The following is a 25302-nucleotide window of genomic DNA, read 5'->3' as shown; positions in this document are numbered from 1 at the left end:
ATTCTGTGATTAGAAAAGACCCTTAGGATCATAAAGTCCAACCATCAACCTAACCCCACCATGGCCATCAAACCATGTGCCCAAGTGCCATGTCTACATGTCTCTTGAACACCTCCAAGGACAGCGATTCTGCCACCTCCCTGGGCAGCCTGTTCCAATCCCTGACCACTCCTGCAGCAAAGAAATTGTTCCTAACCCTCCCCTGGCAAAATTTCAGGCCATTTCCTCTCCTCCTATCACCTGAGGCTAGGGAGAAGAGACCAATCCCCACCTCTTCTTTCAGGGAGTTGTAGAGAGCAATGAGGTCTCCCTTCAGCCTCCTCTTCTCCAGACTAAACAACCCCAGGTCCCTCAGCTGCTCCTCTTAGAGGTCTTTCCAAACCTTAATGATTCTGTGAAACACACCTTTGATGCACCTCCTCTTTTGCAATCAAGTTTGGGGTTCCAGATCCCTGAACACACAGACTGTTTCAGTTGGGCTGTGTGAGCACTGCTTCATGTGGGGATGATATTTTGGCAGTGGAAAATAAAAGAGGAGGGGAGAGGAGGGTGTTCAGTTTGGCCATTGTCTGTTCCCTGATACACACAGAACATCTGAATGTGCAGCCATGGAGTTCTTTAAATGATTCATCTAAAGGTCCAGCTATGAGGGGTTGTTTTCAGCTGGTAGATATCAAAACATTGTTTATCTCCCCAGTTATGTGGAGGGAATGGGGTTTCTCCTGTATGCTACAGACAAGGTCCACAGCAGCACTGTAGCAGTGCCTGTCCTAGCAGAGCTCTTCCCTAAAGGACAATACCACCTGCATTCCCTGGGCAGATATTGAGACTTGAGCATCTCCCCTGTGAAGAGAGACTGAGAGCCCTGGGGCTGTTTAGTCTGGAGAAGAGAAGACTGAGAGGGGATCTGATCAATGTCTATCAATAGCTGAGGGGTGGGTGTCAAGGGGAGGGGACCAGGATCTTTTGGGTGGTTCACAGTGATAAGCCAAGGAACGATGGGTTCAGACTAGAACATAGAAGATTTCACCTCAGCATAAGCAAAAACTTCTTTACAGTGAGGGTGACAGAGCCCTGGAGCAGGCTGCCCTGGGGGGTTGTGGAGTCTCCTTCTCTGGAGACTTTCCAACCCCACCTGGATGCATTCCTGTGCAGACTACACTAAGTGATGCTGCTCTGGCAGGGGGGTTGGACCTGATGATCTCTTGAGGTCCCTTCCAACCTCTGATACACTGTGAGAGTGTTATATTTCAACCTTGGAGCTGATCAAAAATTATTAGTTCACTGCAGTAAGAAAAATTCTCAGCAACCAACTTTCTGTTTTTTTTTTTTTTTAAAGGTTTGATCTAATCTCTCTCAGCTACAATAAGAGGCTGATCAAAGGTGGTGAAAGCTGGTATTAAAGGATTAGCTGGGTCACATTGAAATATGGTTTAAAACAAGCCCAGGGACCTTTAGCTTTACTGAAGCAAGTGCAAAACAAAAAAAAAAAAAACAGCCAAGCAAAACGAAAAAACAACCAAGCAAAACAAAAAAAAAAACAAACCAAGCAAAACAAAAAAACCAACCAAACAAAACAAAAACCCCATACCAATAAAGAGAGATTTTTTTAGGCTAACTCTATGACTGTAAACAGAAAAAAAACTGATGGATTAAATCTGTGAGTCATTCCTTAAGGTGATCTGCATAGAACTAGCCTGGGAAATAGAAGCAAGGATTGAATCTTTCACAGCAAAGCCACAGTCCAGGGCTAAACCCCACTGTGAGCACGGTGTTTGCATGTGCCCAGCTTCCAGCATGCTTATTCCCATTTCATCTGGGCTCAGGAGTAATTAGCAGCTTCAGTCCTGCCCTTTGTTAGTTTTTTCTGTCCCATCTCTCCTCTTTTGCCTTTCTATTTGCTCCTGAGTATCTGCCACAGAGGTACTTTATCTCTGGCTGTCAGGTGAAGATGTAGTGTGTCTCTGGAAGCAAGCTGATGCCACTCTCTGGACCATATCAAGCTATTATTCTTTTTTCTTTTTCCCTAACTAGCATTTCCTCACTGATACCAACTTACAGAGAGAGCATCTTCCAGATCTGTGCAGTGCTCAGTGAGAAAAGCTGTGAAATCATCTGGGCTTGAATTGGTGTCACAGGAGACCAAAAATGTGTCTCCTAGCTTCCAGGAGTGTGGTGTTAGGTCATTACCAGGGGTAAAGGTTACAAAACTGATATAGCTGTGTACCCACTTGTCAGTTCTTCCTGCATTGTGGCTCTTTTCTTTTATGGTTGGCTTGGTGTGGATACATGGAACCACAGCATGCTTGGGATGATGCTCCTGAAATCTTCATTTCACCCTACGACAACCCATGTGTGGCACTTCATGGCAAGGGAGGTTGCAATCCTGGCTAATTCTAGGAGTTCCCATCTGATAATTTCCATTCCTTAGCAGAAATAATCTTCCCATTCATAGTTTCCTTCTTCAGTGGACAAGTATCTCTTCTGGCAGGCAAAACAACCAAAGTTTTTGAGTGTCTGGATTGGTGGTGGTGGTTGGTGCAGTTCAAGGTTCTGCTCTCCCCTAGTGGGGCCATATCTGGAGGACTAGGTCTAGTTCTGGGCTCCCCAGTTCAAGAGAGACAAGGGAGTACTGGAGAGAGTCCAGTGGAGGCTACAACGATGCTGGATGCTGGAGCAGCTCTGTGAGGAGCCTAGAGACAAGCAGTCCCAGAGGGCATCTGAGTAATGCTGATCAATAGCTAAAAGGGTGGAGGGCAAGAAGATGAGGGCAGGCTGTTTTCAGTGGTGCCCTGGGACAGGACAAGGGGCAGTGAGCACAAACTGGAACCCAGGAGGTTCCAGGATGCTGGAGCCCTGGAGCAGGCTGTCCAGAGAGGTTGTGGAGTCTCCCTCTCTGGAGAGGTTCCAAACCAGCCTGACCATTGTGATCCTGGGCAAGCCACTGCAGGTGCCCTGCTTTAGCAGGAGGGTTGGACTGGATGATCTCCACATCTCCAGAGCCTTTTCCAAGAACATCTGGTTCACTGCTATATTGAGCCTAACTCCAAAACCTTAAGTTTAAACCAGAGGTGCATGAAACTGAGCAGCATCAAATCTAATACTGGGTCAGTTTCATCAGTTTCAGTAAACATTGAGGCAGGTTCCCCACAGGTACCAGAAGACTTATGAGAAATACAGGCTGGGTTGTGCTGGGGGTTTTCTTTTTTGGGCAAGACCATGCAGAGCTGTCAATATCTATAGGATGGTTTGTGGAGTTTATTAGACCTGGAAAAAAAAAAATCATTAAATTTCACCCCAAAATTGGCAGCCTGCCTGGTAGATCAATGGGGCTGCAGGACTGAGGTGTGTTGCCCATCAAATGCTTCTGTAATAGGTTTGTGGATCTTAACTGTAGTAAATGCAACAGCACAGGACTCCATCTCAGAACCTTTTCCACTCAGTCACAGATAAAGACTGTTGTTGATTTTTCTCCCTTCAGGTCAAAATTTCATCCAAATCCCCAACAGCACAGTGCAGTAGTCATTAATGTTCCTGGTGCCACAGCAGCCAGGGTAGCCAGTCATTGACTAGGGCTGGGAGCTGTTTGTGGGAGATAAGCCAGGCCAATTGTGTCCAACCATCAAATATTTAACTGTTTTAGAGATATAGGAAAACTGGAGGTGTAGCAGATGCAGGTGACTATTGATTAGGCTTCAGGTAATGAAGATCTCTCACCTTCCTAATTGCCCATAGGTAATTGCCATATACTGGGCAAGCATGGAATTGAGGGGTTGGGATGCAACCACAGCCCTGCAAGCATTGCAAGCTGCTGTGGGGATGTCTGACACAGAACTTGGCTGACTTGTACATTTTCCTCATTCTTGCAATCTTCTGACTCATTAATGTTTATTCTGTGTGTCTCCAGTGTCACCAAGACACAGGACTAATGCACACATGGGCACCATTGCTCCCCACAGCTGCCACCTCTGCCTTCCTGCCCCACAAGGTGTGGCACATGCTGTGACAGTGCCCTTGGTGTGCCCAGGAGCAAGTCTCAGGCAGAGGCTTTGTGCAGCCCAGCCCTTGGCAGGAACTCTGCCATCAGCCTCTCTTGGCTAGAAGCAGCCTCTGGTTGCATAAACCTGCCCTGAACTTCAGCAAGGACCTCACTGAGCAGAATTCTTTCTGCTCTGGCTCAGCCCAGGACAATGATGATTCCCATCATCACTGTATCACCACTGACAATGGTGACTTGTGGCTCTTTCATACTGTTCCAAGTCAAATCCTGCAAACAGCTTCACTCTGCCAGCAAAGCTGAAGGCTTTTTCTTCCTGTCCCACCTGGCAGGAGCAGCACATTCCTTTATGGACAAATGGCTGACTGGCTGCCTGCTAAGTAGCTTTGTCTTCAGGTTTAGCATGGATGAGAGTTCATCCCAGACTGTATTATTAACTTTAGATTACTCTTGTTCATTATTCATCATTCCTTTTATTAAAACCTGCATTGGAGGCACAGAAGCTGTGGAGTGATGTGGCTGGGATGCTCTGTCTGATGGGAGAGAGCAGAGAAGGGAGCCAAGGGGAGATTTACCAACTGATGCTCACATCCAGGCTGCTTCCTTTAAATTACCTGGCAATTATTGAGAAGAAGATAAAACATTGATCCAGGGTGCTGGCAGGGCAATGCAGTGGTCTGTAGGCCTACAAAAAAAAAAAAAAAAAAAAAAAAAAAAAAAACAGGGGCATAATTCATGTGCCTTTACTTTTAAAACAAATCTGTGAACAAGAAAAATGGGCAAAACCTCCAGAAACCACAGGGCTGTTGCCAGCAGATGGCCAGCATGGGTGGCAAGGAGCCTCAAAAAGGTTGGGCAGAGCCATGTTCATGGAATGCTGTGCCAAGGATTCCTCTTTCCTTCCCAGTTCTCTTTCCTCTTCTCCAGTGCACTGACAGTGAGCCTGCTGTGGTGCATTGAGCTTCCTTCCCAGCTCATCTCAGGCTGTTCCCAGGGCTACAGATGTTGATTACTTAATCAAATGGCAGTGGAATTTGAAATTATCAATGTCCCCTACAAGCAATCAGAGAAATGGAGGCAGCCAGATGAGAATGTAGAATGAGCTCACAGGGCACTCATCAGCTAATCAGTTCCACCTTATCATTGCCCAAATTTACCAGAACCATCACAACACCCTCTGAGTGCCACTTGAGGGCAATGTGAGCACCAAGGAAGGCAAGGAATCCAAGCAGAAAAACAAAACATAAACCCCCCTGCAAATGACTCACTCAAGATCAGCCTTTTGTGGAGTTGATACAACATTGCCAGAGGCAGAGACGTTCTGCACTCCAGCTCGGCGCAGGGTGCAGTCACGACAGTGCTTGAAGGTGATCATGGGGTGTGGGCTACATGGGCTGGGCTGTGTGCCACAGTTGTGTTCTGCCAGGAGGACGTCCTGCACCAGGTTTGATTGCAGGTGGCAGAAGGTGCAGGTGGCCAGGTTTTACCCTCACCCATTCAGGGCAGTGTTGTCCTGTTGCTGTATACATGAGCACTGTGTCTTGGTCAGAATGAGATACAACTTTGTGATGTGGTTGAGCGTTGGAACAAGTTGCCCAGAGGGTTGCAGTGAGAGAAGTGTGGCCAGCAGGTCGAGGGAGGGGATTCTGCCCCTCTATACCACTCTGGTGAGACCCCACCTGGAGTACTGTGTCCAGTTCTGGAGTCCCTGTTACAAGAAAGATCAGGGCATGCTGGAATGTCCAGAGAAGGGCCACAAGGATGAGCAGAAGGCTGGAGCTCCACTGCTATGGAGGCAGACTGAGAGAGTTGGGGTTGTTCAGTTTGGAGAAGATAGGGTTCCAAAAGGAGACCTTGTTGTGGCCTTCCAATATCTGAAGGGGGCTACAAGACAAGAAAGCTGGGGAGAGACATTTTGGGCTGTCAGGTAGTGATAGGACTGGGGGGAATGGATCCAAGCTAGAGGAGGGGAGATTTAGATTAGATGTTAGGAAGAAGTTCTTCACCATGAGGGTGGTGAGACACTGAACAGGTTGCCCAGGGAGGTGGTGGAAACCTCATCCCTGGAGGTTTTTGCAGCCAGGCTGGATGTGGGTCTGGGCAACCTGATCTAGTGGAAAGTGTCCCTGCCCATGGCAGAGGGGCTGGAACTAGACGATCCTTGAGGTCCCTTCCAACCTGGTAAATCTGTGTTTCTGGATTGGATTTATCTCTATAACTTTCAGTAAAGCCTATTAAAACATACAGTGTATTGTCCCACACTGTTCTGATTAAAAATGATAACTGCTCCCCATTTTTTGGCTAATACTGGTTTCAAGATGTCATTCTTCTCTTCAGCTTTATGGCTACCATCACCTTGATGCTTTAATAGCTTTTCCTAGAATAGCTCCAGAGGCCCTTTTAAGTGGCAGCTCTGACTTTGTGGAAGAGGCTTTATAAAAAAATAAAAAATATATCAAGAAAAGAGGAGGATTTTTTACTATAAAAGGCAAAGAGAAAATAGTATGAATGTGACAAGATAGAAGACCAGAGAACATTGTTTTGGAGAACCATATGGTCTAATTACAGTAATTACAGTAGAATTTCTTTTCAGCTTTCAGTAGCTGCCTTTTTTTTTTTTTCTTTCCCAACACTTGCTATCATTTACAGAAAGTTTCAGATCCACAATGCCTTCAACTTGCTTTCTTCTTTTGAGCAGAGTATTTTGGGGACAGCACAAGAGAGAATGGAGTTTCTCATCCAATGCTTTAGGCAAACGTGGTGAGGAAAAGCAGACCCAGGAGGGTTACCTGCCTTGCTGAGCCAAAAAAAAAAAAAAAAAAAATCCCCACACCAGCAACAAACCAGATAAAAAAACATGCAGCAAGGCACAGTGATGCAACTCTTCAGCTTGATTGCCTCTCTTGCTGTCCATTTTTGGTGCTGAAAGACTCCATGCCTGCAACATGCATGGAACAACAATGTGCTCTTGTGGCCAAGAGAGTCAATGGGATCCTGGGATGTATCAAGAAAGGTGTGTTCAGCAGGTCTAGGGGAGTTCTTCTACCTCTCTACTCTGCCCTGGTGAGACCTGGAATACTGTGTCCAGTTCTGGGCTCCCCAGTTCAAGTGAGACAGAGACCTGCTGGAGAGAATCCAACAGAGAGCCAGGAGGATGCTTAGGGGACTTGAGCATCTCCCCTGTGAAGAGAGACTGAGAGCCCTGGGGCTGTTTAGTCTGGAGAAGAGAAGACTGAGAGGGGATCTGATCAATGTCTATCAATAGCTGAGGGGTGGGTGTCAAGGGGAGGGGGCCAGGCTCTTTTGGGTGGTTCACAATGATAAGCCAAGGAACAATGGGTTCAAACTAGAACATAGAAGATTTCAGCTTAGCATGAGGAGAAACTTCTTGACAGTGAGGGTGACAGAGCCCTGGAACAGGCTGCCCAGGGGGGTTGTGGAGTCTCCTTCTCTGGACACTTTCAAAACCTGCCTGGATGCATTCCTGTGCAGACTACCCTAAGTGATGCTGCTCTGGCAAGGGGGTTGGACTTGATGATCTCTTGAGGTCCCTTCCAACCTCTGATATACTGTGAGCCTGTGAACTTCCACAAACGTTTCACCAGGAGCTGTCTCAGGCTGTAGTTTAAGTGTCTGTTTACACAGTTGTTACAAATTGCCTATGGGATGTGAACTGTCTATCACTTCCAGAGCAATTAGTGTGGGAAACCTTATCAAAAGGCATCTGTCAAGTTTGAGAGGCCATAAATATTGCACTAGGATCCCGCAGGAAATCAAAGTGAGTTTGATAGAGTGTTTATTTACAGGGTGCTACACGAGCAAATGCACTTCTGGATGCTCCAGTCTGTGTTATTCCCTGTGCTCTGTATTCCCTCAGTCCTGTGTTATTTTTAGAGAGAGAATTATCCATCCAGTTGTCTTCAATAGCATATAGCAATAGACTGCTTCAGGTGTCTAACTCTGTGGAATTCAAGCAGTTGTATTTTTCTGGCCAATGATTTGTTGCAATGAACCTGAAGGGAGGTTGTAGCCAGGTGGGGGTTGGTCTCTTCTTCCAGGCAACCAGCAGCAGAATGAGAGGACACAGTCTCAAGCTGTGCCAGGGGAGGTCTAGGCTGGATGTTAGGAGGAAGTTCTTCACAGAGAGAGATTTGTCATTGGAATGGGCTGCGCAGGGAGGTGGTGGAGTTGCTGTCCCTGGAGATGTTTAAGAGGAGACTGGATGAGGCACTTGGTGCCATGGTCTGGTTGATTGGCTAGGGCTGGGTGCTAGGTTGGACTGGATGATCTTGGAGGTCCCTTCCAACCTAGTTGATTCTATGAAAGGAAGGCAGAGGTGTAATATCAGATCTTTCTTCCTGTTCCTCAGCTTTATGTATCCAAACGAACAGTTTGAAGGTGGTTTTGGGGAGGATTTTGATGTTTTGCACTCTAGAAATAGGTCTCCTTTAGTCCTTCCTGTGTTGGGTTTTTCTTTGTAGAGGAATCCCAACTCAGCACCTCAAAGGAGGTTGGAGTGAGGTGGGGGTTGGTCTTTTCTCCCTAATATCAGGTGATAGAAGGAGAGGGGAGGTTTAGGTTGGACATGAGGAAAACTTTCTTTGCTGCAGGAGTGGTCAGGCATTGGAACAGGCTGCTCAGGTAGGTGATGTAGTCCCCATCCCTGGAGGTGTTCAAGAAAGGTGTGGCCATGGCGCTTGGGGACATAGTTTGGTGGCCATGGTGTTTCTAAAGCAACACTTGGAACAATTCCATGATTCTATGATTTGGTGCTCTCTTGGATCAGATCTTAACTCTTGCACAACTTTACATTTACCTTTTGCTCCCCTCTGGCCTGCTTACCCAAGGTTTCCAACCTGGCACTCAGCTCAAATGACACAAATACTCAAGAGTTTTAACTAAGGCAGAGGGTAGGAAAAGCTACTCCAACGACAAGAAGATTAGAAATCATCTTGAAAATGAAGACAGGAGGGCTCTTGATGGCTCTCACCAGTAAAGAGTCAAGAACTCTTTAAGCTAAAGGCATCATTAGCCCAGAAGCACGTAGCTTATAGACTAGTAGTGAAAATATTTAACCTGGAAATTTGAGGGTTCTTAGCAATTAAACTAATTCCAACATTCAGCAGAAAAGTAGGAGCCAAAAGCCTTGCTGCTTCGAGGGGATGCTTATGAACGGGACTGCACAACCTCCTCGTGAAGAGCAGGATGGGACTATTGATCCAGAAAGACCCTCGCAGTTCTGTTTTTCTTTTTTTCCCTTAGGATCTTGTGGTCAGTTCACCATTCCACAGCCAGTGCAAAGCCGTTTTGTATCGCAGAGCTCAGGGGGGGCTTTGGTGGAAACTTGCTGAGTGAAGATTCATTCAAATGTAAATGCCTCTCAGCATTCCGGGGCAGTGATGTTTATTTGCTGTTTGTTGCTGGCTGCTTCTGGAGGAGCAAGATAATTGTTCACCAAGAGTAAATTTAAAGGAAAACAAACCCACAAAACCCAACCCTTAACTACTTGCAGAAAACAATAATCCAGCTGAGAAGTGGTACCTTGTTTGCTCTGAGTATCCTCTCGACATCAGCATGAGGTTACTTATAATGAGATGCATATGTGTAAATATGCTGATTAGATATTCCCACATAAACATAATTACCAGCTCTCCCTAAAAAGTCTGAGCAGGCTTTGTGTAATCCTCTTGTTCAAAATAAAAAAGACCAACAATCTGCACTCAGCTTCCTCTCTATGTAAACAGTGGAACGTGAGGGCAGAATATGTTTTCTGAAGTACCTCATGGTAGTGGAGGTCAATTACAGTTATGACTCATTAGAGTATTAAACTGAGAATATGCTTTTAAGTATAATTACTGCTTTCTTTAGAAAACTGCAAGCAATCTTGGATCCACTTTAATTCTTTGAGACTTTTCAGGCTGTTTGGGCAGGAGTTTTAGGCAAACATCACAGCGTTCTGTTGCATTAACCTCACTTAACAAACTCTGCAACCACTTGCAGCATCTCTCTCCCTTATTTTATTGCTCAAATAACTTCCAAAGATGCCTTGTAAAGCACAGGATAATGTCTAATTAGTCATGTAGAAGACTACAGCCTCTTCATCTAGCATGCAGGGGTTTTGCTGACTCAGAAATTCCCCAGGAATAAACGTGTGGTAAAGGCGGCACAGGAAATCCTCCTCCTGCCTGTCTTGAAGGGAAACATTTAATAAGAAAGAGAAGAAAAAGAAAAGTCAGAAGTCAAGCTGAAACATTCAAGACAAAAAGGGGAGATGCTAATAAAATGCAGCCTTGGGTAGTGGAAGTGTGCAGTGGAAAGAACCTGATGGAGCAACACTAATGTTAAACCTCAGAAGTGTTCCAGCTGGGAATTGTTTGAGACATAAAGATAAGAACTTGCACATTGTTAGCCTTTGTATTCTCTGATGTATCCTGTCCCTCTAACCAAAGGGGGCAGATTTTCCAGGGCTCCAGCCCTGACTTGGGATAGACAGGCTGGACTGATGTGCCAAAGCCAAATGTCTGAGGCTCATCAAGGCCAAGTGCTGCATCCTGCACTTGGGTCACAACAATTCCCTGCAAAGCTACAGGTTCAGGGCAGAGTGGCTGGAAAACTGCCCCATGGAAAAGGACCTTTTCAAGTGACAGCCACTGTAATATGAGCCAGCATTGTTCCCAGCTGGCCAAGAAGGCCACCAGCATCCTGGCCTGGATCAGGAATAGTGTGGCCAGCAGGACCAGGGCAGGGATTGTCCTCTTGTACACAGCACTGGTGAGGCTGCACCTCAAATTCTGTGTTCAGTTTTGGGCCTCTCACTCCAAGAAACTCATTGAGGTGCTGGAACAAGTCCAGAGGAGGGCACCAAAGCTGGTGATGGATCTAGAGCACAAATCTTGTGAGAAGCACCTGAAGGAACTGGGGTGGTTTAGCCTGGAGAAAAAGCAGGCTGTGGGGAGACCTTCTCACTCTCTACAACTCTCTGAAACGAGTTTGGAGAGAGGTGGGAGTCAGTCTCTTTTTCCCAAGTGACAATCGATAGGACAGAAGGGAAGGAGGAAGAGGCTGCCCAGGGAAGTGGTGGAGTTGCCATTCCCAGAGGTGTGAACAAGCTGTGTAGATGTGGTGCTGAGGGACATGGTTTAGTGGTAGGTTAATGGTTGAACTTGATGGTTTTAAAGGCTTCTTTCCAACCAAATGATTCCATGGAGCGCAACATCAGATGGTGCCCTGGAGTCACTATCACTGGAGACATTCAAGAGAAGCCTGGACGAGGCACTTGGTGCCACGGTCTAGTTGATTGCTTAGGGCTGGGTGATCAGTTGGACTGGATGATCTTGGAGGTCTCTTCCAACCTGGTTGATTCTATGATGTGCAGTGCCTCAGTAACAGTGGTGGTCCCCTCTGCTTCCAGAGCTGACCTACGCATGGATCTTCAACGAGTACCCAACCTTCGTGCACCAGGACAATCGCCGCTTCGTGTCGCAGGAGACTGGCAACCTGTACATCGCCAAAGTGGAGGCTTCAGACGTGGGCAACTACACCTGTGTGGTGACCAACACAGTGACCAACAGCAGGGTCCTGGGTCCCCCCACCCCACTCATCCTCAGGAATGATGGTAGGACCTGGAGGAGGGCAACTGGGGGCTGGGGGGTTGGTTTTCTTTGCCTGGCTGTCAGCCAGTGGTTCAGACGTGGCCTGAAATATTTCTGTCAGAGGGACAGAGAGACACAGTTTTGGGCTCCCCAGTTCAAGAGAGAGAGGGATCTGCTGGAGAGAGTCCAATGGAGAGCCACGAGGATGCTTAGGGGACTTGAGCATTTCCCTTATGAAGAGAGACTGAGAGCCCTGGGGCTGTTTAGTCTGGAGAAGAGAAGGCTGAGAGGGGATCTGATCAATGTCTATCAATAGCTGAGGGGTGGGTGTCAAGGGGAGGGGGCCAGGATCTTTTGGGTGGTGCACAGTGATAAGACAAGGAGCAATGGATACAAATTTGTACATAGAAGATTTCACTTCAACATGAGGAGAAACTTCTTTACAGTGAGGGTGACAGAGCCCTGGAACAGGCTGCCCAGGTTGTTGGAGTTTCCTTCTCTGAAGACTTTCCAACCCCATCTGGGTGTGTTCCTGTGTGCCCTGCCCTGGGTGATCCTGCTCTGACAGGAGGGTTGGTCTGGATAATCTCCAGAGGTCCCTTCCATCTCCTACCTTTCCATCATTCTGTGGTTTTCCCCTCTGTAGAGATTCAGTGGTGGTGGAGACCTCTGCTTTAGTTGTGGTTCCAAGTCCCAGACAGTGGTGGGGTTTATGATGCTGTGGCCAAGGCTGCTTTTTCCACCACTGGAACAACTCTCAGTCCCAAGCAATAATTATAACAGAAAAAGCTGGTGACACTTAGATAAAGACAGGAAATAAAATAGATTTTAGAGTTTGGCTATCCAACAGATTTGCTCATTTTATGCCCCAAAGTGAACAAAAGCACTTTGTTGTTTGGGTTACTGCTAGCTCAGGCTGCATTTCCCAGCAGAATTGGTGCTATTTTTAGTAGTCTGTGGAATAATACAGAAAGGGGAAAAGAAAAAAAAAAAAAAAAAGAAAGAAGAAAGCAAAAGAGGACTTCTAAATTTAGCCAGACAGCTGATTTGTATCGTCATCTTTTTTGGGTAGATAAGGAAAAAAAATACATTTCCATGTTAATTTCCAATGAAAAGTAACTAAAATGTGGCTGTTTAAAGGGTAAGAGTTAGGGATTTTGATCCAGAAATAGAAATGCTTTCTTAGAAGCTGCTTCTAGAAGAATATTCATTGTCACCTCGTAGTGTGTGACAAAAATGTCTTTGCTTGGAAAATGTGAGCTGGTTGCTGCCAGCCTCCTGCCTGTAGCTATCCCCTCACACGAATGTGGTTACTGCAGATGAGGAGTTGGGAAACACTGAGTTTGTGATGAGAGTTTGAGATGTTCTCATGTGAGAATGGAATCAGAAAGCACCAGGGTTGATCTGTGAGAGGAGAAAGTGGCTTCTGAGTCAGCTCTGTGCCAGATCACAGAATCATAGAAATGTAGAATGACGTGGGTTGAAAGGGACCTTAAAGATCTTCTAATTCCAACCCCCTGCCATGGACTGGGACAGTTCCTACTAGCTAGGTTGCTCAAGGTCCCTTCCAGCCTGGCTTTGAACACTTCCAGGCTTGGAATCTCCACAGCTTCTCTGGGCAATCTGTTCCAGTGCCTCACCACCCTCATGGGGAAGAATTTCCTGCTCATGTCTCATTTAAATCCAGCTTCTTCCAGTCTGAAGCTTCACCCTGTCACTCCATGCCTTTGTACAAAGTCCCTCTCCATCTCTCCTGTAACCCCCTTCAAATACTGATCCTGCTCTGGCAGGGGCTTGGACCTGATGATCTCTTGAGGTCCCTTCCAAACTCTGATATACTGTGATACTGGAAGGCTGCTCCAAGGTCTTCTTGGAGCCTTCTCTCCTCTCTCTGTTGAAAAGGAGGCTGCACTCCATAAACACCATGGCCATAAATCTGCCCTGCTGAGTCCAGAGTAAATCATCCACTGTATGGGAGCTGAAGAGGAACATTTAGATTTACCTCATACTAACATTTTCAGTGTTGGAGAAGAAATCTTGTCAAGTATTGCATTAACAGAACTTTCAAGCCAACCATTCCTAGCTGGAGGTGCTCCCACTTGTCACAATCAAGCTTGCCACATCTTCTGTCATGACGTGGGGTGGTGCCGGGCCTCACCAAGGGCTGCATCCCAGCACACTGCTCCTCCATGTGTTGTTTACAGGGACCAATTCCCTTCCTGAGGGAATTCATAGGAAGGTTCTCTGAGGCCTTAGAAGTGCACTCTGCTGTTTATTACAGATAGGAGACTGCAGCTGAGGCTCTCCCATCCCTCAGTGAAACCTGAAAGGTGCTGGTTTAGTCACTGAGCCAGAGATGGCTGTACCAGAAAGGAGAACATGGGCTGAAATATCAAAGTTATTTCAAAACTGCAAAACATTTTGTGGGTCCCTGTAGTTGATATTACAAGCTTCACTTCAGGTTTTACTTGAACTTAAGGGAAAAAGAACATCTTCCCTTTGAGGGTGCTGGAGCACTGGAGTAGGTTGCCCACAGAGTTTGTGGAGTGTCCTTGTCTGGTGATCTTCCTACCCCAGCTGGGATTGTGACCCTGAGCAAGCTGCTGCAGGTGCTCTGCTTTAGCAGGGGGGTTGGACTGGATGATCTGCAGAGGTCCCTCCAACCTCCACCATGCTGGGATTCTTTCAACTAACCAAACTGCAGAGTAGGATCCCCTCCTATAGGAACACTGGTGATGAAGAACTAAGAGTAATGTCTGTGCTTGGGGGCTTAATTATTTCACACTGAGCTGAAGAGAGAGAGAGAAGGCTTTTGTACTTCTGATGATCCCTCACTCAAAAACTTCCAAATCACCAAATTCTGGAGCTGCTGGAAGGAAACAGAGCTTAGATGCTCCATGTGGCTGACTCTATGTTGTTTGGCATTGAGGATTTCAATTGCTTGAAGCCTGTGAGAATTGCCCTGTGGCTATTTTTAGTGTAGCCAATGTTCAAGCAGGCTCATGGAGCTGATGGGCAGTCCTGGTTGCCCCAGAGCAGGTCACTGCTGCAGGGCTGGGAGTGCAGGACAGCATATGCTGGGCTCAAATCTCCCCCACCACAACCCCAAGATTTCTTTTCCCATTTCTTCAATGCATGGCAGTAATTTTTCCTGACTCAGTCATGAATCACTTAGACTTTTTAGGTTGAATACCTGCTGCCTTTGTCAGGGTTATTTCACTTGAATGCAATCATCCTGAGAATCAAAAAGCAGCTTTTCAGCAGGGTGAGGTGTTTTTAAGCACTGCTTGCTTTCCAGTGCCAGGCTTTGGAGCTATAATCTCTGAAAGGAAAAGATCTGGGTGCAGAGGATGAAATCAGATCCTGCAGGCAGATTGCTTTCCCCATCTGCACCATTGTGCTTCTCTTCAGTTTATTTTCAGCTGCAAGGCTCTGGACTTAGAGATCCCCTGATGCTCTTTGCAGCAGCTTTTTGGAACAGGTGGTGCAATGCTCACATTGACAGAACTCAGATTCCTTCCTTGCTGTGGAAGCAGAAAGTGCCTCTTATCCCATTAGTTATCCTCAGACAGTTTTTTTCCCCATGGAGAGATAAATATCTGAGAGGGTTACAGGATGCTGGCAGGGACAGACTGTGCCAAGGCAGTTGTCAGGGTTAGTGTGAGCTCAAACTCTGCTTCCATGGGCAGAGGTTATCTGATGATGATAAATACAGTGTACAAAGGACAGTGAAGTTTTTCTCTGTCTCTCTTAGTTCTCTCCCACAAATACACACAGTCTCCCACTGTCTAAATACTTTTATGTAGCTGTATGGAAGCTAAGGGAACTCAGCCCCCTTATCTGTGTCACCCCAGTGGATGATTTAGGAAATTAAGGCAGAATGCATTATTCCTAGATTCATAGAAAGCTTTGACTTGTAAGGGACCTTAAAACTCATCCAGTTCCAACCCCCTGCCATGGGCAGGGACATCTCCCACCAGCCCAGGTTGCTCAAGGTCTCATCCAACACCTTGAACACCTCCAGGGAGGGGACATCTGCAATCTCCTTGGGCAACTTGTTCCAGTGTCTCATCATCCTCACTGGAAAGAATTTCTTCCTAATCTCCAGTCTCAATCTCTTCTCCTCAAGCTTCAATCCATTCCCCCTCATCCTATCACAACAAACTCTTGAGAAAAGTGCCTCCCCAGTTTTCTTTCAGGTACTGGCAGGCTGCTATATTCTCCTGGCAGAGCAGGAGACAAGGATAAGAGGGAGGAGAAATGGCTTGCTTTGGTTTGTCTTCACTCATTTGTTTTTGTGGTTTGGTTGGTTTTTTTTTTTACTATTCCCACATCTTTGCTTTGGGCTGGAACTGGAGGTGACAAAACCTCACACTGGGGTGGGAAAGCTACCTGAGGCTGTAGAACATCAGCTCCAGCTACCATTACCCACAGCAATGGCAACAGCAGAAGGGCAGCTGGCCTGGCAGTGTTGCTGCAAACTCCAACCACTTAAGAACCAGGACTTGTAGCTGGAAAAATCACAAGGCTCCCACTGCAATTAGGTAATATAGAGGATGCTGTGAGTCCTGCCTTCTCCACTGCCCAGGAGAAACATCAGTGCAGATGAGATATCTCTATCCAGAACCCAAGAGCATTCCCACATAGACAGCCTTTATTTCTCCTGCTGTTCCTGGGTGATTTCATGTCTGGCTTAGCTTTGCAGGTGGAAGAGATAGAGAAGAAAATGAAAGACTGAAATCAACACCAGGTTTGTAGCTTGGAGAACACTTCCAGTGTCATGGCACATCAGATGCTCCTATGTCTTTGCACTTCAGAGGCTTGAGTATTTTTCTTCCAACTTCAAGGCTTAAAGAGCTACTTTTGGATGGAAGCCCCAGGAATTCAGCAGCAGGTTAATTTGTGTGACATCTGTGAAATGTTCAGGTATGATTGGCCCATACAACTGCTGCTGGTGGTAGTTTTATTGCAGGACTATTTCAGTCCTTTCCCACCATTACTGTTTTTAATTTTGATGTGAAGAATCTGAAGTGCATTTTAAAGAGAATCACAGAATTGTTGGGGTGGGAAGGGACCTCAAGGATCAGCCAGTTCCAAGCCCCCTGCCATGGGCAGGGACACCTCACACTAGAGCAGGCTGCCCAGAACCACATCCAGCCTGGCCTTAAAAACTTCCAGGGATGGAGCTTCCACCACCTCTTTGGGCTATCTGTTCCAGTGTCTCATCATCCTTATGGTGAAGAACATCTTCCTGACATCTAATCTAAATCTCCTCTCTTCTACCTTGGATCCATTCCCCCCAGTCCTATCACTACCCAACACCCTAAAAAGTCCCTCTCCAGCTTTCTTGCAGCCCCCTTCAGGAAGCCACAATAAGGTCTTCCGTTGGAACCTTCTCTTCTCAGGCTGAACTCAGTCTGTCCTCATAGGAGAGGAGCCCTCTGATCATCCTCATGGCCCTCCTCTGGACACCTTCCAGCACCTCCAGATCTGTCTTGTAATAGGGACTCCAGAACTGGCTGCAGTGCTCCAGGTGGAATCTCACCAGAGTGGTGTAGAGGGGCAGAATCCCTGCCGGCCATGTTCCTCTTGATGAAGCCCAGGCTCTGGTTGGCTTTCTGGGCTGCAATGTATATTGGTGGCTCATATTGAGCTTCTCATCCATTAGCACCCCCAAGTCCTTCTACTCAGGACTGCTCTCAAGCCAGTCACTGCCCAGCCCGGGATATCCTTCTTGAAGTGAAGGGCCCAAAACTGAATCCAGCATTTGAAGTACAACCTCACCAGTGCGAAGTACAGGGAGACAGTCACTTCCCTACTGCTGCAGGCCAAGATGCTGTTGGTCTTCTTGGCCATCTGGGCACACACACTGCCTCATCTGCAGCTGGTTGTCAACCAGCCCTGCAAAGCAGATGGACAAAAAGCAGCACTTCAATTAAGGACCACCAGAAGAAGCCCTGACCTACCTGAATAGCTGTGTGGACTCATGTTAGCTCATTTCTGTTCTACCTGTGCCATCTCATTTCTATGTTTGTGCACACTGGTGGCATCATCTGACCTGATTTTGGATGTTAGGAACAAGTTCTGCACCATGAGGGTGGTGGAACACTGGAACAGGTTGCTCAGGGAGGTAGTTGAGGCCCCTTCCTTGGAGATATTCAAGGTGAGGCTCAACAGGGCTCTGGGCAACTTGATCTAGTGGAGGATGCCCCTGCTGACTGCAGAGGGGGTTGGACTGGATGACCTTTGGAGGTCCCTTCCATCCCAGCCCATTCTATGATCTCATCCAGCACCACTTGCTCCTCACCCACCCAGCGCTTGGCCACCATCCAGGCAGCGCCACACAGTTAAGATTTAAACTGCAATCATCAATTAGCTGCTAATCACTACTGGGGAAATTCTCTGTGCTGGTTTTAAGACAGTCCAGTGTGTGGAGCTGGAGCCATTCATCAGGAAGATAATGGCCTTTTTATGTGCCCAAATGTTTTAAACACAATTTCATAGAGAGGCTGCCACGATGTGTGATTTACTGGGGCAGTAAAAATCAAGGCATTACCAAAAAGTAGATGATCCCTGCACATCCAAATCCTTGGAGTTAATAGAAGCCTTGATTAACTTCAGTGCTTTTAAAACTACTTCTTCTTCTTTTTTTTTCATTTTCTTCTCTAACGGTTACTTGTTCTTCATTTCACTTCTAGAAGGTGGTGAACCACCTTAAGTGTTGCTGTCCTAGAATCGTAGCATCAGAAACTGGTGGCAGTTGGAAGGGACCTCCGGAGATCATCCATTCCACCCCCCTGCTAAAGCATGGTCATTCATAGCAAGTTGCCCAAGATCACAAGGTCCAGTTGGGTTTGGAATCTCTCCAGAGAAGGAGACCCCACAACCTCTCTGGGCAGCCTGTTCCAGCACTCTGTCCCCCTCAAAACAAAGGAGTTTTTCTTTAAGTTCAAGTGAAACCTTCTGGATTCCAATTTGTATTCATTGCCTCTTGTACCTCTCACAGTCCAGCCCCATCTTCATGACCTCCATCCTTTAGATATTTATATGCATTGATAAGATCCCTGATCCCCTCAGTCTTTTCTTTCCCCCCCCAGCCTTCTCTCCCTTCCCCCCCCAGCCTTCTCTCCCTTCCCCCCCCAGCCTTCACTCCCTTCCCCCCCCAGCCTTCTCTCCCTTCCCCCCCCCAGCCTTCTCCCTTCCCCCCCCACCTTCCTCCCTTCCCCCCCCAGCCTTCTCTCCCTTCCCCCCCCAGCCTTCCTCCCTTCCCCCCCCCAGCCTTCTCTCCCTTCCCCCCCCAGCCTTCTCCTCCCTTCCCCCCCCAGCCTTCTCTCCCTTCCCCCCCCCAGCCTTCTCTCCCTTCCCCCCCCAGCCTTCTCTCCCTTCCCCCCCAGCCTTCTCTCCCTTCCCCCCCCGCCTTCCTCCCTTCCCCCCCAGCCTTCTCTCCCTTCCCCCCCCAGCCTTCTCCTCCCCTTCCCCCCCCCAGCCTTCTCTCCCTTCCCCCCCCCAGCCTTCCTCCCTCCCCCCCCCTTCCTCCCTCCCCCCCCCTTCTCTCCCTTCCCCCCCCACCTTCTCTCCCTTCCCCCCCCCAGCCTTCTCTCCCTTCCCCCCCCAGCCTTCTCTCCCTTCCCCCCCCAGCCTTCTCTCCCTTCCCCCCCCCAGCCTTCTCTCCCTTCCCCCCCCAGCCTTCTCTCCCTTCCCCCCCCCAGCCTTCTCTCCCCTTCCCCCCCCCAGCCTTCTCTCCCTTCCCCCCCCCAGCCTTCTCTCCCTTCCCCCCCCCAGCCTTCTCTCCCTTCCCCCCCCAGCCTTCTCTCCCTTCCCCCCCCAGCCTTCTCTCCCTTCCCCCCCCGCCTTCTCTCCCTTCCCCCCCCCTCCTCCTCCCCCTCCTCCCTCCCCCCCCAGCCTTCTCTCCCTTCCCCCCCCAGCCTTCTCTCCCTTCCCCCCCCCCTCTCCCTTCCCCCCCCCCTTCTCTCCCTTCCCCCCCAGCCTTCTCTCCCTTCCCCCCCCCCCTTCTCTCCCTTCCCCCCCCCAGCCTCTCCTCCCCTTCCCCCCCCCGCCTTCTCTCCCTTCCCCCCCCCCCTTCTCTCCCTTCCCCCCCCTCCTCCCTTCCCCCCCCCCTTCCCTCCCTTCCCCCCCCCCCTTCTCCCCTTCCCCCCCCCCCTTCCCTCCCTTCCCCCCCCCCCTTCCCCTCCCCCCCTTCTCCCTCCCTCCCCCCCTCCTCCCTTCCCCCCCCCCTCTCCCCTTCCCCTCCCCCCCCTCTCCTCCCCCCCCCCCCTCCCTCCCCTCCCCCCTCCCCCTTCCCCCCCCCCCTCCCCCTCTCCCCCCCCTTCCCCTCCCCCCCCCCTCTCTCCCTCCCCCCCCTCCCCTTCCCCCCCCCCTCCTCCTCCCCCCCCTCCCCTCTCCCTTCCCCCCCCCAGCCTTCTCTCCCTTCCCCCCCCCAGCCTTCTCTCCCTTCCCCTCCCCCAGCCTTCTCTCCCTTCCCCCCCCCCTTCTCTCCCTTCCCCCCCCCAGCCTTCTCTCCCTTCCCCCCCCAGCCTTCTCTCCCTTCCCCCCCAGCCTTCTCTCCCTTTTCCCCCTCCCAGCCTTCTCTCCCTTCCCCCCCCAGCCTTCTCTCCCTTCCCCTCCCCCAGCCTTCTCTCCCTTTTCCCCCCCCCAGCCTTCTCTCCCTTTTCCCCCCCCCAGCCTTCTCTCCCTTTTCCCCTCCCCAGCCTTCTCTCCCTTTCCCCCCCCCCAGCCTTCTCTCCCTTTTCCCCCTCCCAGCCTTCTCTCCCTTTTCTTTCACAGTTTGCCAGCCCCCCCTGCCTCTTCCAAAGCCAGAGGAGCAGACCCCTGAAGATCTGTTACTTTTTGGCAGATGGTGTGGAGCCCCAGTTCTGATTTTCCTCTGGCAGTAAATGGGAAATGAGCCCACCCTGCCCGGCTGTTAGAGACAGGCTGTGTTTTAAATGGATGAATTAATTGGGCAAGTAATGATGTATAGAAAGAGCTCTGTGCTAGCCCAGCATCACTTGTGAATGCATTGCCCAAATTCAGCCAAGCTTCAGCATCTCTTTTATGTTCACAGGGGTGATGGGAGAGTATGAGCCGAAAATAGAAGTGCAGTTCCCAGAAATGGTTCCATCTGCCAAAGGCACAACGGTGAAACTGGAGTGCTTTGCCTTGGGCAAGTAAGTTTGCATTCCATTATTTTGTTATTATTATTATTATTATTCCTCCAGCTTCTCACTCTCAGAGTACTGTAGTGTGGAGTTTGCAGGATGTTCCCTTTCCTCGGCAGCACTTACTAACTGCAATTGTTCCAAAGAAAAGGCTGGGGGAGTAGGCACTTTGCTTACCAAAATATGAGCTCCTAAGGAGAGTTGAATTTATTTTGTACATCTCCTGTTTGGAGTGCTCAGGGCAGCAGCTAAAAAATGGCTTTAGTTCTGGCAGCACTTCTGACAAGGGTCAAGGATGGGCTGAGTACCAAAGGAGTGCCAGAGGGATCCTTCTGGCTTCCCAAAGGGAGAGAGACTGGTGGGCTGGGAAAGAGTAACACACTGTTGGTGTATGCATATTTGTATTGCATAAAGGAAGTATTTATCATAAAATAATAGAATGCTTGGGGTTGGAAGGGATCTCCAAAGCTCATCCAGTCCAATCCGCTCTGGGGTCAGCAGGACGTCCTCAGCTTGATTAGGTTGCCCAGAGCCCTGGTGAGCCTCACCTTGAATATCTCTGAGGATGGGGCCTCCACCACCTCCCTGGGCAACCTGTTCCATAGATATTAGAGACTATATTAGATACATTAGAGGTGTGCACAAGCCAACCTCATGAGGTTCAACAAGACCAAGTGCAGGGTCCTGCAGCTGGGTCGAGGCAATCCCAAGCACAAATCCAGGCTGGGCAGGCACTGGCTGGAAAGCAGCCCTGAGGAGAGGGACTTGGGGGTGCTGGTGGAGGAGAAGCTCAACAGGAGCTGTCAGTGTGCACTTGCAGCACAGAAAGCCAAGCAGAGCCTGGGCTGCAGCAAGAGAAGTGTGGCCAGCAGGTCAAGGGAGGTGATTCTCCCCCTCTGCTCAGCTCTGGTGAGACCCCACCTGGAGTACTGCATCCAGGTCTGGAGCCACTGTTACAAGAGGGATCTGGACATGCTGGAAGGTGTCCAGAGAAGGGCCACCAAGGATGAGCAGAGGGCTGGAGCACCTCTCCTATGAGGACAGACTGAAAGAGTTGGGGCTGTTCAATCTGGAGAAGAGAAGGCTCTGAGGTGACCTTCTTGTGGCCTTCCAGTATCTGAAGGGGGCTACAAAAAAGCTGGGGAGGGACTTTTTAGGATATCAGGTAGTGATAGGACTGGGGGGAATGGAAAAAAGCTGGAAGTGGGGAGATTCAGGCTGGATGTGAGGAAGAAGTTCTTCCCCATGAGAGTGGTGAGAGCCTGGAATGGGTTGTCCAGGGAGGTGGTTGAGGCTCCATCCCTGGAGGTGTTTGCAGGCCAGGCTGGATGAGGCTCTGGCCAGCCTGCTGTAGTGTGAGGTGTCCCTGCCCATGGCAGGGGGGTTTGGAACTGAATGATCCTTGAGGTCCCATTCCAACCCTGACTGATTCTATGATTCTATGATATTAGAGATATATTATACCCCCATACTAAAATTGCTCCAGACCCTGTGCCAGAGTCTTCAGACTAACAATATCTTCATCATCCTCCAACATGATGCAGCCTTGTATTGATCAGACAAAACCTTCTCAGGATGAAACGTATAACTCCTTTTTTTTTTTTCTTTATTTCTCTTGTTTAGCCCTGTTCCTACAATTAGCTGGAGGAGAGCAGATGGGAAACAGATACCCAGGAAAGCCAGGAGGCACAGAACAAGTGGACTGCTTGAAATCCCAAATTTTCAGCAAGAAGATGCTGGACTCTACGAGTGTGTGGCTGAAAATGTGAGAGGGAAGAACATGGCACGGGGACAACTGACATTTTATGGTAAGCAGGCTGCTGCTGTGAGGAGGTTTTATGGCAACAAGTGCAACAGGCAGTTAAATATTTAGTGAGAAAGCCATTTTGGAGGATACTTTCAAAATTACTTTCTGTTACAAACAGCACAGCTTAAAAAAAAAACAAAAACCAAAAAAAAAAAAAACAAGCAAACCAAAAAACAAAGGTGTAATTTGAAATAAAACCTCCTGGAATGGTGCTCATTCATTGAGAACCAGAGCAGCTGGAACACAAGCTCATTGCTGGGAGGACATTGGCATGGGGACATGCAAGAGAGACTTGAGCTCATTTGCCTTGCTTGTGGTTGTGAGGGTAGAGCAGCATCATGGTGGTAACAGCTTGGGAGTTATTAGATGTTGTCCCAGCTTGTGTTAGTTAATGTTAATTGCTTAGAACCACTTAAGGACTGCTTTCAGGAAGGATCACTGGTTGCACAGCCTGGAAATCTGGGATTTAACCCTGGCAGAGTCCTCTTCACCCAAAGACTTTCTCCCCCTGCTTTTTTCTTTTTTTTTTTTTTTTTTTTTAAACACTCAATTCAGATCCATTGATCTAAGCATAATAAAAACATAAAACTTCAGCTTCAGAGGCCTTTTCATAAAGGAGAAAACATGTTAGTACCTCAACCCTTGATACAAGTTATCTGCCCATCACCAAATTGCTTGCTGCTGGAGGCAGCCACACCTTGCAAAGCAAATTAAATGCTGCTAGGAGATGAACCAAGCTTGCAGGCTGAAAGTCCTTCCTGTTCTGAGTTTCTGTGGAGTTGCATGAGTTAGAGGTAAGCTAGAGTCACAGAGAGGAGGTTTAGAGGTACTTGCTGGGTTTGGTATTTTATTTCTGTTTCTGAAGAGGAGAAGGCTGTAGGTTACACAAAGATGTGCAGAGACCTCCTCACCACTACAAACATCTTTGGTCTGTTGCTGCCTTGTTATCCTTTTCAGGGGCATCCCAGAGTGTTGCTCTTCACCGAACACATGGAAAGAAAATCAGTGTTTTCTCTCCAAAATGCTTCTGAAGGCCAGACTTCTGTCAGCAGGGAAGGTTGTGTTTAACTCCAGAGATGGGAAGAATATTTTTGACCTATAGTAAACAGCCACAGAAAAAGAGTTTGGGAACTTGGTGGTTGGATTTGATGATGTGAAGGATCTTTTCCAACCAAACTGATTCTATGATACTATGCTTCTACCTAACCCTCCTGGCAAAACTGGATTGGATTTGGTGGCAAATGGCATTACTTCTGTTTTAAAAGACATCTGTAGAGATGCTTTAACGTTGGAAACAATCCCAAAAGACATTTTGGAGAATGTCTGGGAAAGTTCTGAGAAATCAGAACTTTTGGGGCTTCCACTTCTAATTAAAAAGGAAAAAAAAAATCCTCCTTTTAAAAGACAGTAAAATAGAAAAGGAGGAAAGGAGGAAAATAACAAGGACAAAGTGAAGGCTTTCATGTTAAGGAAAAAAAAAATCTGGGGTTGATCCAAATGGATTTTCTTTTTTCTTTTTCTTTTTTTTTAATTTAAAAGATTTAAAGATTTCTTTCCCTGTTCCTCAGACAATGCCTCTTTCTCCTGATTTCTTTCCCTTGAGAAGAGCAAATGAAAAGCCTCATCAGTTGTAGAGTTTAGCTCAAGCCACAGCTGAACCTACCTTCCTTTGCAAAGCAGTAAGCAGAGCCTTTGGTGCCTTCCCACCACAGCATATATTAAGTTTATAATCTAATTGCTGTAATGAATTTACCACTCTGGATGCTATTCCTGGAGGGCTGCAGATCCTACACAAAAGCTGCCACCATGCCTGGTGCTGCTTTTTGTGCTGCAGAAGGCATTTCAGGAGAGAGCTTGAGGTTTTGTGGGAAGAGGAGTGTTGTCCCCTCCCTGTTTGTGATGCTGGGAGCTATCTTTCCATCCACTTCTTTTGATGTTACCAGGGGGGTTCCCTGTGGAGAGGTGCTAGCCAGCCACCTCTGCTGGGTGCTGGTTTGAAAGATAAATGATTAAACTGTCATAGGATTACAGACTGGTTTAGCTTGGAAGAAACCTTTAAAGCTCATCTAGTTCAACCCCCTTGCAATCAGCAGGGACTACAAGAAGGATGGAGAGAGGCTGCTTACAAAGGTCTGCAGTGGTGGGATGAGGAGCAATTGCTTCAAATTAGAGAAGCCATTTAGGTTTGGTTGATTTAGGTTGGACTGTAGGAACAAGTTCTGCACCATAGGGGTGGTGGAGCACTGGAACTGGTTGCCCAGGGAGGTAGTTGAGGGGCCCCATCCCTGGAGATATTCAAGGCGAGGCTTGAGAGGGCTCTGGGTGACCTGATCCTAGTGGAGGATGCTCCTGCTTACTGCAGAGGAAGTTGGACTAGATGACCTTTAGAGGTTCCTTCTAACACAAACCATTCTGTAATTCTGTGATGTGCACCTAAAGCAGGTTGCTTACAGCCTCAAACAACCTGACCTGGAATGTTTCCAGTGGTGGGGCATCTCCCACCTCTCTGGGCAACCTGGGCCAGGGTCTCACCACCCTCACTACAAAGAATTCTTTCCTTCTCTCCACTCTACATCTCCCTTTTTGTGTTTAAACCATCAGCCCTTGTCCTGTCACAACAGGCTGTGCTAAACAGTCTGTCCCCATCGTTCTGATCATCCCTTTTAAGCACTGAAATTCCACCAGGTGCTCTCCCTGGAGTCTTCTGTTCTCCAGGTTGAACAACCTCTACTTTCTCAGCCTGGCCTC

General features: G+C 48.2%; 1 protein-coding gene across 1 annotated transcript in view; it reads left to right on the top strand.

Moving 5' to 3' along the window:
• Nucleotides 1–25302, top strand: part of CNTN4 (contactin 4) — a 161650-nt gene that overhangs the window by 31022 nt on the left and 105326 nt on the right. Inside the window, exons 4-6 of the mRNA XM_054387607.1 lie at nucleotides 11409–11612; nucleotides 20654–20756; nucleotides 22371–22555. Coding sequence (XP_054243582.1) covers nucleotides 11409–11612; nucleotides 20654–20756; nucleotides 22371–22555 — 492 coding nt within the window. The remainder of the gene's footprint in view (nucleotides 1–11408; nucleotides 11613–20653; nucleotides 20757–22370; nucleotides 22556–25302) is intronic.

The sequence above is a fragment of the Indicator indicator genome, chromosome 15, assembly GCF_027791375.1.
Source record: "Indicator indicator isolate 239-I01 chromosome 15, UM_Iind_1.1, whole genome shotgun sequence".
NCBI lineage: Eukaryota > Metazoa > Chordata > Aves > Piciformes > Indicatoridae > Indicator > Indicator indicator.
This window is presented reverse-complemented; position numbering and strand designations above follow the sequence as displayed.